Here is a 17,137-nt window from a genome sequence, read left to right as displayed (position 1 = left end):
AAAAATTGGCATATTTGACTGGCCACACCTGCGGTCACACTTTCACCAAGCAAGCCGGTGGTTGCGCGCGACTTCGTCCCGCTTAAATATATTCAATAGTCGAGTTATTGATTTGAAAAAGTGCTGCTGATCAAGTGAGTATCCTTAAAGGAGGTTACCAAACTGCTCTATATTCCCTAAAATGGTTGTCATCTAAAGATTTCCCATTGGAATAGTTTCTGGCGAGCTTTTCAGTGCGCGTGATTGTGTGAGTGTTGGCAGGATATATCCTTGTGTATCCTTGTAGTCTGACTGGCGCCGCGTGTTTTTCGCGTAGGTGTGCTCGTCTATGTGTGTGTGTATGTGATAGATTTTCGCCCATATTTTTTCCCACAAAAAAAATAAGCTTAATCTAAACAAGCAACAAATGCAAAATGTTTGAGTAGAAAAATCAATAAAATGGGCTATCGATTGAGAGAGGTGAAAACTGGGGCGGCAAAACGAAAAAAAAATATTTTGTGTGTTTCAATTTGAAAGTACATATTCTCAAAAAAAAAGTATTGTTTTTCTCATAGGCTAGAGTACAGTTACTTGCCGATATTTTGCAAAAACAGTTTGAGAGCCACAGAATTCACATGCAGCTGTTTTCAAGTTTCTGTTGTGGTTGTTTTTGTTGCTTCGCAGCTGCAGCACCACCAAAAAGCAACAACAACTGCACAAGGTGCGACTGTTGGACGAAACACAACTTCCCTGCGCATTCTCACGCTCTCTCCTCTCTTCTGGCAGCTTCCAGACGCTCCCGCTTCCCCCACTTTCTCTCCTTATATCTCATTTCCCCACAACAACACCGCTAAAATGATTCATTATCGAACGCCCCCCACGTCTTTGTCATTTTCATCCTTTCGCGAAATGCTCCTCTCTATTGTGAAATTTACCAGTCGTTTTATATCTGCTATTTTATTCAAATCTTCGCACTTTCCTAATTTTTCCTAATACATTTTAAAAGAATAGTCGTTCTTCCGGTACTCCTTGTCTTGCTACAAATTACCTACATATGTAGCCTAACTAAAGGCTTAATTTTATATTCAAAAGTGGTCATATATTAAATAAACTAAATTAAAATTTAACTTTCTTTGCTCCGAAACTTTTCGTATTCATTAAAAATTACATTTCAATAGATTTTTTGAGATTTGAGATACATGGGCATCAAAATCATCTGAATTAGGAATTTTAATCTTTACAGTTCCTAAGATTATGGCAAAAGGGCAGAAGTGATTTCCGCAAGTAGATGAACATCTTTTGATGAACATAGCTTATCTACAAAGCCAAATTACATTATTGGCATTGTGAAATTTTAATAAGCTATTGCTAATAAGCTATTGTATAAATTGCCAAATTTCTTTGATCTAACCTTGTTCAATTTACCAGATACAAATAAGTAATTCGCAAGTTGTGCAGGTGAGTTCCACTGTGAAGCCGAAAATATTGAGGGGAGAAGCGAAACTTCGGTATCTTTTTGTGTACAGTTTTTGCGTCTGGGAACTAAATTTAACATGCAAATATTCAACGGAATAGGGCAGCTCCCGGAAAGCATTTAAACTTTAAAATAGCGCAACGACAAAATCTGTATACGCATGGTGCACAATTTCCCAAAAATATGTTTATATTTGGCTTTTCGGAACATCAATTCTTTGTGCTTACGTCAAACAAAGAAATTTTCAATATTTTCTTCACTATAATGATATTATGAGCATACTTATTGGACCGAGTCATGAATGAGTTGGTTTGAGAATGGGTGGTGGGTGGCAGCAACCCCGCAAGGTCAAAGCGAGTACGCTCTAGCCGCCGGATGGGAAGTGTGTATGCGAATTAGACCGATTCAGTGCTCTCCCAAATGCAACTTGCGGTTCGGTAGTCATTGCACAAGTGCTTTTAAAACTCGCAAGTACAGTTAGAGTAATAGATCCGGATTTGATTTTTTGTAAGAGAATTTAACAGCAAGTCGCATTTAAAAATGATTAATTATCAATTTATCCCCAACATAATTTAAATGAAATTAAAAGAAAAAATTATTTTTCTTTTATTTGTACAATATAGAGGTTTGATGAGGATATAGTGAAAATCTTTATTAAATTGAGTGCTACTCTATATAGATTTGTATTTTTTTCGTAAACTTTACCAAGTCCAAAATGTACAAAAAAGATTTTGTTTAAAATTTGTGCGAACTATAGAAGTTATTAAAAATTCTATCCCACATTGCCCGTTGCCAAGTGCCCAAAATGTTTTGAATGGTTTTTCAATACACATTTATGTACATATGTACATACACACATATGTACATACACACATAAGTACGAACATAAACACAAGAAATTCAATGGGGCCTTTTGTTTTTTTCTTTTTGTGCACACGTTTTAAATATCACCCGACAAAATCGTGATTCCATTTTCGGATGTGATGGAAAAAAACCCAAAAACAAAAAAGGTTTGAAGTTTAATCTCTTTTTGTGAATTCTAAGAACGGAGAAAAGAAAGAATGAAAAAGATACCATTTTCAGCAATAGGTTAAATTCGCCACACGAGGCCCGCATATTTTGTTTACTTAGGTTTGTACAGTCACTCGAAAGTTGGAATTCCTTATATTTAATTCATTTGTTATTTAAGATTTCAAGTATTTTCAAAATAATGAATTTATTTAAATAAGATTTATTGGTAATTTGGAAAGCTTTTTTAATACAACAGCTATTAAAATTAGTAAAATGGCGAATGCTTTTAATGCTGATGATTAATCAAGAATGATTAATTAATTTTAAAATTTTTTGGGATAGATTAAATTTATTACTCTAATAAATCTATATTCTTTGATAGGCTCTAATAGTAATAGTAGCTTTTGTAATTGGAGAAATATTTCTGGTCTGTGTTTGCACTCTTTGAATTTTGTTCACTGAATTGCTCAACGACCTTCTCTCTTATGTTGTTGTTGCTGCTGCTTGTTGCAGGTATTTGTTAATTATTTGTGTGCATCCCTTTCACACCTGAGAGCGTTTCCAATTGGATTGGGCTGAGCCGAAGATTACTGATTGGAATGGGAAAGGGCTTCTGATGTGGGTACAGTTTGATTGCCATTGGATGAGGCAGTGTTAATTTAAAACAAGTTACCCTGAATTTTGTGGCGGCAGCGCGACCTTGAACTTGTGGCAACAACCACCCCAAAAGTGAGCCCACCACCTCGGCAAAACAACAAGTGGGAATTGTGTTAGCTGGGTGAGCGTGCAGGAAAAAGAGGTTGCAGGCCTCTATAATTCGCCGCCCTTTCCATCATTTTTTAACCTGATGCGTCCTTGGGACAGTGCGGCAAATTAAATCAATATTAAATGCAGTTTACTGTTTGCACCGACAGTTGCAATTGCAGTTGCAGTTGGTAGGCGGCAATGTCAAGGTTTCTAGTGACGCTGCAGGTACACTGTACACACAAAAAAAAAACTTACGAGGTGAAAAATACAAAAAACATTATAATTGAACATCTTGTTTATTTCATGCCTAATAAAAATAAAAGTCCTTCGGACATTCCGTTTTCAAGTTAATAGGCCTTTATAAGTGATTTCAAACTTCATGAGATCTCTTTGGCATATGTAAAGATGTTAGGTAAGAATCTTTTCAAGTTTTCAAGATGTTTTGCAGTGTACCTGGGCCTATGTCATCTGTTGTTATTTTGCACTTGCCATTCAATCCATTTTAATTCCATTTACTTGTCATGCAATGGCAATACCTGAAGCCACTTCGTGCACATTGATTGCCCGCCTCCCAACCACCCACTGCCCTCTCACCGTCGATCTGCTTGGCCTTAACGGTCCATTCCAATTACAAACTGCCCACCTGCCAGGCAATAACTGTAATTTTGCAGTCTACAATGTGCGTGAATTGATTTATCGCCATCGGTCATTAAAAGGAACAGGACCTTTTACAGGTGGTGCCTTAAAGCACACATATAAAATCTTTTTAGTAATCGCTAGGTAATACTTTTAGATATTAGACTTTTGCTATGAAAGGTATTCCAAAGACTTACAAATATATTTTTGCTATAATTTTTTAAATACTTTGGGATAAATACTTTGATTACGTATTATAAAAACATTATTTCTTAAAAACAGAAAATAAAAGAAAATGGTCGTACTTCTTTGCGTGCATTTTATTACTTTTTGAATAGCCATAAATCTCTATTGCTATTCTATGTTATTTATATCAATAGATCTGATTCATTTCGGAATAAACAAACATTTATTTGCATATGCAGTGGCTCAAAAACTATGCACAATTGCGTGTTTGCGTATTTATAGTTCAAAAGTTCAAAATACGCTACCGAATTGGAAGCGATTACCACGAACCTATGATTGTTTCCTTCCCATTTTCATTGTGAGAATAGGAAACGTGCACCCGGTGGGTGGAAAGGGTGAAGAGCGTGAAAAGCGTACACCACCCACCGATGACAAAGCACGCAAATATGGAAATTTCGCGACCAAGCGCGGCACAAAGCGTTGTGACGCTGCGACCTTGCTATGCCGCGGCGTCAGCCATTTGTCCTGGTTACTTTTCTCAACCCCCTGACCTCTAACCCCACAGCCACCCACCACCCACCGACCTCTTATCGTCATTCGTCTTCCACTTGTTTGTGTGCGGGTTTTCTTGAGGTTTTTCTATTTGCGTTGGTCAAATATGTCTGGGTGTTTGCAAAAAGTGCGAAGAAGAAATGTTATTTTGGTTTGTTTTTTCTCTACCTTTTTGGTGATGGTAATTAAACGCTTAATAATGTATTTTGTACATTGACGATCAAATGGTTAATAAAAATTACATATGGCTTATTGTATATTTTCTACACTTCCGAATATTAAAGTAGGGTGAATAAACCGATGGGTAATGCACGTTTACACACCGAAACAAAAAAAAAACATACTATTTTTAAGAAAATTAAACAATTTTGTTTAGAAGCTGTGTACTGTGTTAAGAAAATACGTATTGATCTTTTTTTTTAGTTATTGATCAGTCATTGATCTTCATTGTAAACAATGAAAACCTATTGTTAGATGCATTTACACTGATGACAACAATCTGGACAATAATAACAATAACGCCGAGCGGCAATTACAATTTCAATTGCGAATTTTCATTTAAATTGTCGCAACACCGCGCACTCCCAAAAGATACAACCGCGTGGGTCCGGCTGGATCTGGAAATATACAAATGAAACACTAAAAACAAGTCCACATATCAAACAATTCAATTTCAATTGGAAAACTCATTGAATGGTTGTTTTCCGCTTGTTACCGGTTTAAAGTAGCTAAAAAATGATGAGCACATGCAAATCAAATGGAAACCTAAAGTGCGTTTCCCTTTCGTATGGCTAATAAAATCCAATTCACTACTTGTTTTGTTTTAATAAACTATGGCTTTGGATAAACATTGTAATCTTAAAATCCAGTGATTTTATATATTAAAAACTTTAGAGAATCGATTTCATGCTGATCTAACCAGTTTGAAATTTAGTTGTAGGTGCTATTAAAATAGGCTTTTAGCTGAATTTGGCTCAAAACGTTTTAGGTGCTTAGAATGTTAAATAAAAAATAATTTTAAAATATGTTTAATTTTTTTTCAGACATGGTGAATAATTCTCTATGGTTGAAACAACTTTGCTACCCCAAACGTCAGGTAAAAGACCTTCATATTTAAACAAGCACAAACACTTTCTGATAGGAGATTTTATATATATTATATTTTCAGTTTACCAACTCGACACTTCTTAACTCCTTTTCAACATAACAAGAAACTTATTATAATTAATTAATAACAACAACCAACACAAACAACACTATATCCACAACATCAACAACTATCGTTTAATCTCAAAACGTAAACACAACAATTGCTTAAGGAGTCATCCAGGAGTTAAACGAATACAAGTGGTATTAATGTGTGAATACCTGTGAATACTTCCCAACATTGAGCATCGAATTCCGTCGACAGCAGGAATTTGTCAGCCAAGGAGAAGGATAATTGGAATATTGTTCGTTTCTTTTCGTTGTTTTGTCCAGGGTTATTTGTAGGATTTGATTTATTTATTGCTTAATTTAAGGCATAGCTGATCCTCAGCTTTGAAGAGAGGCTCCAAACCGAAGGGTTTTATCAGAAAGGTAACATTTCAGGGTAATTAGTCACCTAAGTATCGCACTTTCGCAGTTCCAAGCGGCGAGTTGTTCCCCAATTTTCATTATGAAAATAACGACAATGAAGTTTAAGCGCAAATATGGCTGTTTAGAGAATATTTGAAAAGAATTTCTCACTTATTAACCAATTTGGATTTTTGTTTCGACCCTCATTTGTTACGTAGTCTTGTATTTTATAAGTTCTCAAAGATTGTTTTGCACAATTCAAGTCATCCACCCAGTTAAATTCGCACCGCATCATACAGTTTTTGAGTTCATTTTTCGAGGAGCGAGAAGAGTAATCAGTATTTAGTCAGAGTTGAGAGAGTTTAGTGGTTTGCACCGAAGAGTTTTGAATTACATTTAACACCGAACCACATTGTCGGCAACATGGAGAGTTTTTCGCCGGAATTACTATGGATGGTAGTCCTCGGATTCCTGATCGCCTTTATCCTGGCCTTTGGCATAGGCGCCAACGACGTGGCCAATTCTTTTGGCACCAGTGTGGGCTCTGGAGTTCTCACCATCCGGCAGGCATGCATTTTGGCCACCATCTGCGAAATATCGGGAGCCGTTTTGATTGGTAAGTAATTAAATAATATTTTTAACGACTTAATTGTTAGTTTTTGGTCAAATATTTACATTTAACAATTATAAAGCTTACCGAATTCATAAAACCATTTTAATAGTAAATATAATAATTGGATTAAAACGCCTATATATACAATTGCATATAGCTAGCCATAGAAAATGTGAAATAACTAAATTACTGAATTGAGGCTGGAACTTTTATTTGATTATAAATATGTAATTATCTGAGTATACCAATATTCTAACATAATCTAAACCCCCCTTGTGTAAATGATTTCCATATTTTAGGTATTATGGAAATATATTTAGTAATATTTTATTTGTAAATCTTGCAGGATACAAGGTGTCGGACACCATGCGCAAGGGGATCCTGGAAGTGGGACTGTACGAGGGCTCCGAGGACGTGCTGATGCTGGGCTGCGTGTCTGCTTTGGCCAGTAGTGCCGTGTGGCTGCTCGTGGCCACCTTTTTGAAGCTACCCATCTCGGGAACGCACAGCATTGTGGGCTCCACCATTGGATTCTCGTTGGTGGCACGCGGCGCCCAGGGCCTGAAATGGACCACCCTGGGCACCATTGTGGGATCCTGGTTCATCTCGCCGGTGCTTAGCGGAGTTGTGAGCATCCTCCTATTTCTGGCCATTCGCCGCTTTATCCTACGCGCCCAGGAGCCGCTCAAGGCGGGATTCCGTTCGCTGCCAATTTTCTACGGCGTGACGTTCTTCATCAATGTGATCAGCGTGGTGCTGGATGGACCCAAGCTGCTCTACATGGACAACATCCCCACTTGGATAGCCCTGAGCGCCAGTTTTGGTCTGTCGCTGCTGGTGGCCCTACTCACGCAGCTGGTGGTGGTGCCTCTGCAGCGCCGGAAGATTGCCAAACGATTGCGGGCCGAGAATCCTGTCAAGTTTAACTTCGAGGACTCTGTGGGTGAGTTAATTAGATTAAAAGTTTATTTGTTTGTATTTATACTCAAAATACTCCATTTTAAACAGAACCTTTAATTGTTTATAATGTAGGACATTGAATAGATTGTCGTTGTTTAAATAACCTAAATCATTAGGTCATTGTCAATACACCCAAGAAGAAAAAACGGGACACTAAAGAACAATAGGAGTCATAGGCCTTTTCGATGGCCTTTGGAGAAGTGTCCGAAAACTGCATTTCCATAACTTTTTAAACAGAAATCCATTTTCAAAGTGGGACAACTGTAAATAATTGTGGTGTGGTTTGATTCTCTAAAACATTTTCATAAAACATCTAATTTTTGGAAAATGACTTTCTTTAATATGCGAATGTAATACAAATTAATGTACAATTAAAATAACAAAGTTAAATGTATGCTTAAGAGTCATTTACCAAAAGCCTTTGGGTCTGAAGGCATCTACTTTATCCTCGGCGGGATCCTCTTTTGCGCTTGGAACCCTTACCCTCACCTCTCCGCTTGTGGTGAACCTTAACGACCTCCTTTGGCCTCTTGATGGTGTTCTTGTGTTTGATAACGATGGCCTTTTTCTTGGTGGATGCCGTGGTGGTGGCTGCAGTGGTGGTGGTGGCCGTTGCCGACGTTGTTGTAGCCGTGGATGCGGGTGGCGTAGCGGCAGCAGGGGGTGTGGCGGCAGCAGGGGGCGTGGCAGCAGGGGGCGTGGCAGCAGGGGCCGTGGCAGCAGGGGGCGTGGCTCCCAAGGCAGACGCAACGAGGGCCACCAAGCCAAGGAACAGAGCTATTTGTGATCGCATCTTGGTTTATAACTTCTGGCTGAAGCCAGGGTATTTATAGGCAAATCGGTAGAAGATGTTTAGTATTGTTTGTTTAAGAGCCTCACCATATGTCATCAAAAATTATTTAGAACTAGGTTGTTAATACAAAGATGGTCGCCAGCTTATAGTATAATTCACTCACTCAAAATAAATATTTAAACAACGCCAAATAAGCAGTTTGTGACTTTTAGAAGGTCCAAATTGGAAGCTTGTTGTTTTGAAACAAACAAACAACAGCAATGTTGATACATTGTCCACAAATGTTCTTCCAGAATCCTCGCCGTCGGGTAGTCCTAAGAAGCAGCGCCGCCCTTTGTCGCTGGTCAGCGAAGGAAAGCCATTGCCCGCTATCGCGGAGATCACCGAGCTGGTCTCCCTGAGCGACAACTCGCCCAGGACTTTTAAGTTGGCCCCCTTTGGACTGGCGGCCAAGAACAACAACGCACCCGGCGAGGAGTACAAGATCGATCCGCAGCTGATCAAGAAGGCCGAGGACCTGCTGGGCAAGGCTAGCCTGGACAACACCGATCTGACCATCACCAGCCTTAATTTTATCGACGAGCAGCAGCAGCAACAACAACAGCAGCAGCAAAATGGACGCAAGTTGCAGGAGTGCTTCAAACGGATGCAGTCGCCCAAGGAGGAGCAAAAGGTATAGTTTATTTCTAGCCAACGGATTGATATTGTAAAAGACCTGTTCATATTTCAATACAATCAAACTTTTCCATTTCCAGCACAAGACTACTGCTATCGGAACAGATGCGGGAGCCGGAGCTACCAAGGCAACCAATAACAACCTCCAAGTGGTAGAGAGCGGCGGCAGTCTCGACTTGATGATCAGTTCCACACTGTCGCCCAATTCCAGCAAGGTGCCGTTGATCGAGAGCAAGGAGGAGTTAAACGAGCAGGAGGACGAGCTAAAGCGGTCGGCGGCGGGCGGTCGAAGAACCAGCGGCGCCGAGGAGACTCAGGAAATCTCCATGCTCTTCTCGTTCCTGCAGATCCTGACAGCCACCTTCGGGAGTTTCGCGCACGGCGGCAATGATGTGAGCAACGCCATCGGCCCACTGATCGCCCTTTACATGATCTATCGCGAGGGATCGGTTATGCAGCAGGCGGAAAGTCCCATCTATATTCTGATCTACGGCGGGGTCGGCATCTCCGTGGGTCTCTGGCTGTGGGGACGGCGTGTCATCGAGACCATTGGCAATGACCTCACCAAAATCACCTCATCGACGTGAGTTTTTTTTCTTTTTCTTTTAAAATTCTATATGACATATTTTATAGTTTTACAAATCGATAGACTATGCTGAGCTTAAATAGCCTTTTTGTAAACTTGGTTGATTGTATCTTAAATATATATAATTAGAAACGATAGGCTAAATATTAACGAATATTTCTCATTTAATTTTATATATCTTTTTTTGCTGCAGTGGCTTTACCATTGAAGTCGGAGCCGCCATCACCGTACTGCTGGCCAGCAAAATTGGCTTGCCCATTTCGACTACTCACTGCAAGGTGGGATCTGTGGTTTTCGTGGGACATGTCAGTGCAGCGGGTCGCAAGGGAAGTCAGACAAAGGATCAGGATCAGGCGGGTATCAATAAGGATGGCCAGAACAATGATGCACCCACGGAAGATGGCAGTGTCGATTGGCATCTGTTCAGGAACATTGCCTACGCCTGGATTGTGACTGTGCCGGTTACGGCTGTCCTCAGCGCCGGAATGATGTACGTGCTATGCGCCATTGCCGTGGACGATATGGGCGGGGCCTAGAAATGGGCTACACAGAATGCCATTCAATTATTAATTGTAATTGCAAAACCAAAATAATGTTTCGTAATTGTACAAGTTGGAAAACACAAAACTTAATATTAAACACGCAAATGGTAACTCAAGAAAAAGTGAGAAAATCTTAACTAAATTACTCGCCTAACTAAAGCATTGTATTTTAGCTCATAGAACGTCTCTGAGTCTAACTGATATTAATATTATTTAATATGTGTACGCCAAGCATGTCGTGATTTGATTTTATATTTATACACCTTAATTTATGTTTATATCCGAATTGCACTTTTTTTTAATTCTTTTGTAGACTAAATCCGAACCCTCTTAAAATATTTTACACCACTCAATAGAGCAGAGCAAAACACTTGAATAAAATACAAACTATGTACAACAGAAAATGTTTATAAGATATGGTCAAGACCAATTTAAATTCGATGCTTTTTATTTGCGATTTTTAAAATTTGTGTTTTATTTTTGTTGTATTTTGAACTATAACAGTTAAAATCAATATTTAAGATCCTTTGGACACTGTACAATTGGATTGAAATTTGTTTACAAATTATTTTAAAACCTAACTTATGAGGCTCTCCAGTCCGTTTTAAATTTACATTCCATTGAGAGCCAGTTCGTATAGTATTTCACTATGTAGATATACGAAAAATAAATACAAAGTTATGACACCCAACGATCTTTTTATTCGCGACGATGGTTTTAATTTTTGCCCAGTTGCACAATGTGAAAACATGATTCCGTACACTAACGGTTAAAAAAAAATTTTTTTTTAAGATAATTTTTTAAAATTTTTTTGATATTTTAACGAACGATTAATATCCGCGATGGCTAAGGAATGTCCTCTTCGCTGACAAGCGAAAGGCGAGGATTCAAAAAGAACATTTATGAACATTATTATTTGTCAGCCATAAGTTTATTTCCAAAAAAAATAGTTTGCACTAATTAAAAGTCTCTTTATTTAAATATTTATTTTGAGTGAGTATACTATAGTGAGTATACTATAGGCCTATGAAAAGCTGGCTGTACTAACAACATAGTTCTAAATAATTCTCGATGGCATACGGTAAATTGCGACTATGCACACACAATATTGTTTGCTTCAAAAAACAATTCTTAAATATTTTCCACCGATTCGCCTATAAAGAAGCACATCAGTCACAGTATCTGAAGATATAAACCAAGATGCGATCCCAAATAGTTCTGTTCCTTGGCTTGGTGGCCCTCGTTGCGACTTCCTTGGGAGCTGGCACCGGTCCCGCCACGCCACCTGCTTCCGCAACGCCCCCTGCTTCCGCAACGCCCCCTTCTTCCGCTACGCCCCCCGCTGCCGCTACACCCACTCCTGCCGCTACTCCCGCTGATCCTGCTACCCCCGCTGATCCGACCACGGCTACAACAACGTCGTCTGCAGCGTCGGCCACCACCACCAGCACCACTGCAGCCACCACCACGGCATCCGCCAAGAAGAAGGCCACCGTTACCCACTACAAGCGCGAGTTTCATTTTTATACCCTTGCAGAGGGTATTATAATTTCAGTCAAAAGTTTGCAACGCAGTGAAGGAGACATTTCCGACCCAATAAAGTATATATATTCTTGATCAGCATCACCAGGAGAGTCGATCTAGCCATGTCCGTCTGTCCGTCCGTCTGTCCGTCCGTCCGTCCGTTTCTACGCAAACTAGTCCCTCAGTTTTAAAGCTATCTGCTTGAAACTTTCCCAAAAGTTGTCTTTCTATTGCAGGTAGTATATAAGTCGGAACGAGCCGGATCGGGCGCCTATATCACATAGCTGCCATATAACTGAACGATCGGAAAAGCCATAACTTTGGTGTTTTTAAAGTTAGGAAGTTGAGATTTTCTATGGGTTTTATTTTTGGCTAATCAATCCGACCTACCGAATTTTATAAGGATCGGACGACTATATCCTATAGCCGCCATATAACTGATTGATCGGAAATGCCATAACTTTGGTGTTTGTAAAGTTAGAAAGTTGGGATTTTCTATGGGTTTTATCTTTGGCCAATCAATCCGACCTACCAAATTTCATAAGGATCGGCCGACTATATCTTATAGCTGCCATATAACTGAACGATTGGAAATGTCATAACTTTGGTGTTTTTAAAGTTAGGAAGTTGGGACTTTTTATGAGTATTAAGAATGCATCATATGAATAATTTTGGAGAATATAATTTATGGAATATTCTGCAAGGGTATATCAACTTCGGCTCCGCCCGAAGTTAGCTTTCCTTTCTTGTTATAATATATCACCTTTCCAAATTTTCGAAAAATGGCTTTGAAGAATAATGTCCAAAAACTTCTAAGCTTATAACATTTTTTTAAGAAATTCCATTTTAAAGTGGTAGAAGTCTAAATTATTGTGGCTAGATTCTCTAAAAATCGATGCTTAAATCTTGTTTTGTATTTTTGGGTCTATTTTCTTGTCATTTTTATACCATTGTATTAAAATTGCAGTCAAAAGCTTGAAACTCAGTAAAGGGCATATTTTCGACCAAGGAAATCTTCCTTCTGTTGCAGGTAGTATATAAGTCCGGATATGTCAGCTTCATTGTTTTTAAGCATCGAAATCGAAATATAGAATATTATATATTGTGAATGTAATACAAATTAAAGTAAAAGTAAAATAACAACAGGGTTAAATGTATGCTTAAGAGTCGTTTATCCAAATCCTTTGGGTCTAAGAGCATCTGCTTTAATTCTGGCGGGATTCTCTTTTGAGCTTGGAGTTCTTATCCGCACCTCCGCGCTTGTGGTGGATCTTACGGACCTTCTTTGGCCCAAGATGAATACAGATTTTTAGAGAATTAATACACAATCATTTAGTTATATGCCATTACGAAAGCGGATGTCTGTAAGAAATGTTATGTGCTGAGAAGTTTAGGTTTTTGGTCACTTTTTTGGCAATGCCATTTTTCGAAATTTTGGAAAGCTCATAAAAATGACTAAAAAGCGACCCAAAAATACAAACCAAGATGGGTACACAGATTTTAAGAGAATTAAATTACAATCATTTAGAGGTATGCCACTTTGAAATCGGATGTCTGTAAGAAAAGTTATGGGCTTAGAAGTGCAGGTTTTGGACCACTTTTCTGCAAAGCCATTTTTCGAAAATTTTCATTAAAATGACGGAAAATCGACCCCAAAATACAAAACAAACTGAAAACTCAGATTTTTAGAGAATTTAACCACAATCATTAAGAGGTATGCTACTTTGAAATTGGATGTCTGTAAGAAAAGTTATGAAATTAGAAGTGCAGGTTTGGAACCACTTTTCTGCAAAGCCGTTTTTCGAAAATTTGGAAAGGGGTAACATAAAAATGACGGAAAATCGGCCGAAAAATACAAACCAAGATGAAGATACAGATTTTTAGAGAATTAAAACACAATCATTTTCATATACTTGTATGCCATTATGAAATCAGATGTCTGTAAGAAAAGTTATGGGCTGAGCAGTTTAGGGTTTTTGGTCACCTTTACATCATAAAAAAGACGAAAAATCGGGACAAAAATAGAAACCAAGATGAAGGTACCGATTTTTAGAGAATTAAACCATAATCATTTACATATATTCCAAATTGAAACCAAGATTTAAACGCAGATTTTTACAGAATAAATTCACAATCATATGGAGTATGTATGCAACTTTGAAATCGGATTTCTGAAAGAAATGTTATGGTCATAAAAGTGCAGTTATTCGGTTAAAAATTTAGTTTTGCAGGATCGATGGAGTTCACTTTTTTAATTTAATCTAATTATAATCAGATCTCTTATTAACACATGGACCATTAAATTTTTTCATTTAATTTTGCGAATGTAATAAAAACTAAAATACAAGTAAAATAACAAAGGTGTTAAAAAATATATGCTTAAGAGTCGCCTAGCCAAATCTTTTGGGTCTGAGGGTTCGAGTTCGGGAATCTGCTTCAATCCTTATTCGCACCTCCACTTTTGTGGTGGATCTTACGGATCGTTCTTGGCCTCTTGATCTTGCGCTCGTAGTGGATGACGGTGGCCTTCTTCTTGGTGGATGCCGTGGTGGTGGCTGCAGTGGTGCTGGTGGTGGTGGCCGACGCTGCAGACGACGTTGTTGTAGCCGTGGTCGGATCAGCGGGGGTAGCAGGATCAGCGGGAGTAGCGGCAGCGGGGGGCGTTGCGGAAGCAGGGGGCGTTGCGGAAGCAGGGGGCGTGGCGGGACCGGTGCCAGCTCCCAAGGAAGTCGCAACGAGGGCCACCAAGCCAAGGAACAGAGCTATTTGGGATCTCATCTTGGTTAATATCTTCAGATACCGTGACTGATGTGTCTCTTCTGGCTGAAGCCAGAGTATTTATAGGCGAATCGGTAGAAGATGTTTTACAATTGTTTGTTTAAGCAAACAAAATATTGGTGTGTACATAGTCGCGATTCACCATATGCCATCGAGAATTATTTAGAACTAGGTTGTTAGTACAGCCAGCTTTTCATAGGCCTATAGTGTACTCACTCAAAATAAATATTTAAATAAAGAGAGCTATGAAGTATGTGACTTTTAATTGGTGCAAACTATAAGCTTTTGGAAATAAACTTATGGCTGTAGACAAATAATAATGTCCATAAATGTCGCCTTTTACTGGTCAGCGAAGAGTACATTCCTTAGCCATCGCGGATATTATAATCGTTCGTTAAAAAATGAAAAAAATGAAAACCAGAAAGAAAGCTTCTATTTTGAACTACTCTTTTTAAATACTTCTTTCACATTGTGCAACTGGACAAAAAATAAAACCATCGACGGGAATAAGAAAATCGTCGGGTGTCATAACTTTGTATTTATTATTCGTATATCTACATAGTGAAATACTATACGAATTGGCTCTCAATGGAATGTACATTTAAAACGGACTGCAGAGCCTCATAAGTTAGGTTTTAAAATAATATGTTGTACATAGTTTGTATTATTTCCTTCTTAGGACTACCCGACGACGAGGATTCTGGAAGGACATTTGTGGACATTATCAACAGCAATATGTTAGATTCTATAACAAAAGCTTCTAATTTGGACCTTCTAAAACTGCTTATTTGGCGTTGTTTAAATATTTATTTTGAGTAAATACTGTTATACTATAGGCCTATGAAAAGCTGTATTAACAACCTAGTTCTAAATAATTTTCGATGGCATATGGTGAATCGCTTAAACAAACAATTGTAAGACATCTTCTACCGATTCGCCTATAAATACTCTGGCTTCAGCCAGAAGAGGCACATCAGTCACAATATCTGAAGATATAAACCAAGATGCGATCCCAAATAGCTCTGTTCCTTGGCTTGGTGGCCCTCATTGCGACTTCCTTGGGAGCTGGCACCGGTCCCGCCACGCCCCCTGCTTCCGCAACGCCCCCTTCTTCCGCTACGCCTCCCGCTGCCGCTACTCCCGCTGATCCTGCTACCCCCGCTGATCCGACCACGGCTACAACAACGTCGTCTGCAGCGTCGGCCACCACCACCAGCACCACTGCAGCCACCACCACGGCATCCACCAAGAAGAAGGCCACCGTCATCCACTACGAGCGCAAGATCAAGAGGCCAAGAACGGTCCGTAAGATCCACCACAAGCGCGGAGGTGCGGATAAGGATTGAAGCAGATTCCCGAACTCGAACCCTCAGACCCAAAAGATTTGGCTAGGCGACTCTTAAGCATATATTTTTAAACACTTTTGTTATTTTACTTGTATTTTAGTTTTTATTACATTCGCAAAATTAAATGAAAAAATTTAATGGTCCGTGAGTTAATCAGAGATATGATTATAATTAGATTAATAGTTATTGGCAACATGATTTAGGGAAAATTTAACAGCAGGAATAGAAATATCAAAAATGAATACAAAAATTTACTGGGGTGCTACCTTTCGTAAGTTTTAAAGAAGAAGCCGTTTTCAAAAAATGAAACAACTTTCCGAGAATACTCTTACTTCAGTTTTTATTTTTATTTTTATTTTTTGTAAAATATGCCATCGTAAATTATTTGGAACTGAGTTGATTGTACAAAAATCGACACCATCTTTTCGCTGGCTGGTAGTAAAGTATTCAATCAAGGCCTACATTATCTTAGAATTAAAAAAAAGAATTGCACAATATGCTGTTGTATCTAGTTTGACAAATAAAAGTAACAGTAAAGTTGGAAAATATTTGTAATAATTAAAAATAAATGTAATATTTCTCCTGTGTGCTTGATGCCAATATATTTTCGTAACAGGTTGCCAACTTTTTGGCTGAGTTAAAACGGCACATAAGCCCCAAGAAAGCTCAGTTGTATTTAAAAGCTTATATAGACAAGCTTTTGAGTGTGGGGCGCCATATGGAATTGGAATCGAGAGCCCCAACTTTTGGGTCAGTCGAGTTTTGAACTTTGATGCGTTCGGTTCGCTTTTCCCGATTCCGCGTGATTCTGAGACCCGGTTTTTGTGCAATTTAAACTCGTAACGCCTGCGCCTTTGTCGACCACAAAATACTAAGTTCGGAGTGCTAACTGTTCGGGATTTTTGGAAAAAACATAATTGTGAGAAACTAAAAACTTCCTCTTAATCATTTTTGGATTTACGCATTTGGGTTTGAGCTCCACACATTACTGGCAATTTAAAGGTGAGAGAACTAAATTTTATCTGAGTTCAAATATCTGTTGGTTATTTTTGGGCGGTATACGTCCGGCCAATCTCCGAACACCCTTTCTATTTACCACATTTCTAGGCCCACTTCCAGTTCAATGGATTTCCACAAGTACAAGTATTACTTAATTTCTTTGCTTAATCCGATTTGCG

General features: G+C 38.8%; 4 protein-coding genes across 7 annotated transcripts in view; 3 read left to right on the top strand and 1 right to left on the bottom strand.

Moving 5' to 3' along the window:
• The first annotated feature begins 21 nt into the window (after positions 1–21).
• LOC108050454 (sodium-dependent phosphate transporter 1-A) lies at positions 22–10,997 on the top strand. The gene is made up of 7 exons (XM_017132150.1): positions 22–134; positions 5,629–5,681; positions 5,754–6,758; positions 7,102–7,698; positions 8,802–9,181; positions 9,264–9,766; positions 9,963–10,997. Exons 3-7 carry the CDS (start codon positions 6,566–6,568, stop codon positions 10,303–10,305), a joined length of 2,016 nt encoding a protein of 671 aa, XP_016987639.1. The 5' UTR covers positions 22–134; positions 5,629–5,681; positions 5,754–6,565; the 3' UTR covers positions 10,306–10,997.
• A 3,079-nt stretch (positions 10,998–14,076) lies between these two features.
• Positions 14,077–14,624, bottom strand: LOC108050413 (protein new-glue 1-like). Its single transcript, XM_017132095.2, has one exon. The coding sequence runs from the start codon at positions 14,611–14,613 to the stop codon at positions 14,272–14,274; it is 342 nt and encodes a 113-aa protein (XP_016987584.2). The 5' UTR covers positions 14,614–14,624; the 3' UTR covers positions 14,077–14,271.
• A 993-nt stretch (positions 14,625–15,617) lies between these two features.
• Positions 15,618–15,959, top strand: LOC108050406 (protein new-glue 1-like). Its single transcript, XM_044457720.1, has one exon. The coding sequence runs from the start codon at positions 15,618–15,620 to the stop codon at positions 15,957–15,959; it is 342 nt and encodes a 113-aa protein (XP_044313655.1).
• A 766-nt stretch (positions 15,960–16,725) lies between these two features.
• The window catches only part of LOC108050442 (brain-specific angiogenesis inhibitor 1-associated protein 2), a 35,187-nt gene continuing 34,775 nt past the window's right edge, over positions 16,726–17,137 (top strand). For all 4 annotated transcript variants that reach the window (XR_001769592.1, XM_017132135.1, XM_017132134.2 and 1 more), the window contains exon 1: positions 16,726–16,961. The gene's annotated coding sequence lies outside the window, so the exon portion shown is untranslated. The remainder of the gene's footprint in view (positions 16,962–17,137) is intronic.

The sequence above is a fragment of the Drosophila rhopaloa genome, unplaced genomic scaffold (genome assembly GCF_018152115.1).
Source record: "Drosophila rhopaloa isolate 14029-0021.01 unplaced genomic scaffold, ASM1815211v1 contig_163, whole genome shotgun sequence".
Taxonomy (NCBI): Eukaryota; Metazoa; Arthropoda; class Insecta; order Diptera; family Drosophilidae; genus Drosophila; species Drosophila rhopaloa.
This window is presented reverse-complemented; position numbering and strand designations above follow the sequence as displayed.

Coding starts and splice junctions, on each gene's coding strand:
- LOC108050454 (XM_017132150.1), top strand. CDS start 6,566: ATGGAGAGTTTTTCGCCGGAATTACTATGGATGGTAGTCCTCGGATTC. Junction 6,759..7,101: donor ATCGGGAGCCGTTTTGATTG/GTAAGTAATTAA, acceptor TAAATCTTGCAG/GATACAAGGTGTCGGACACC. Junction 9,767..9,962: donor ACCAAAATCACCTCATCGAC/GTGAGTTTTTTT, acceptor TTTTTGCTGCAG/TGGCTTTACCATTGAAGTCG.
- LOC108050413 (XM_017132095.2), bottom strand. CDS start 14,613: ATGAGATCCCAAATAGCTCTGTTCCTTGGCTTGGTGGCCCTCGTTGCG.
- LOC108050406 (XM_044457720.1), top strand. CDS start 15,618: ATGCGATCCCAAATAGCTCTGTTCCTTGGCTTGGTGGCCCTCATTGCG.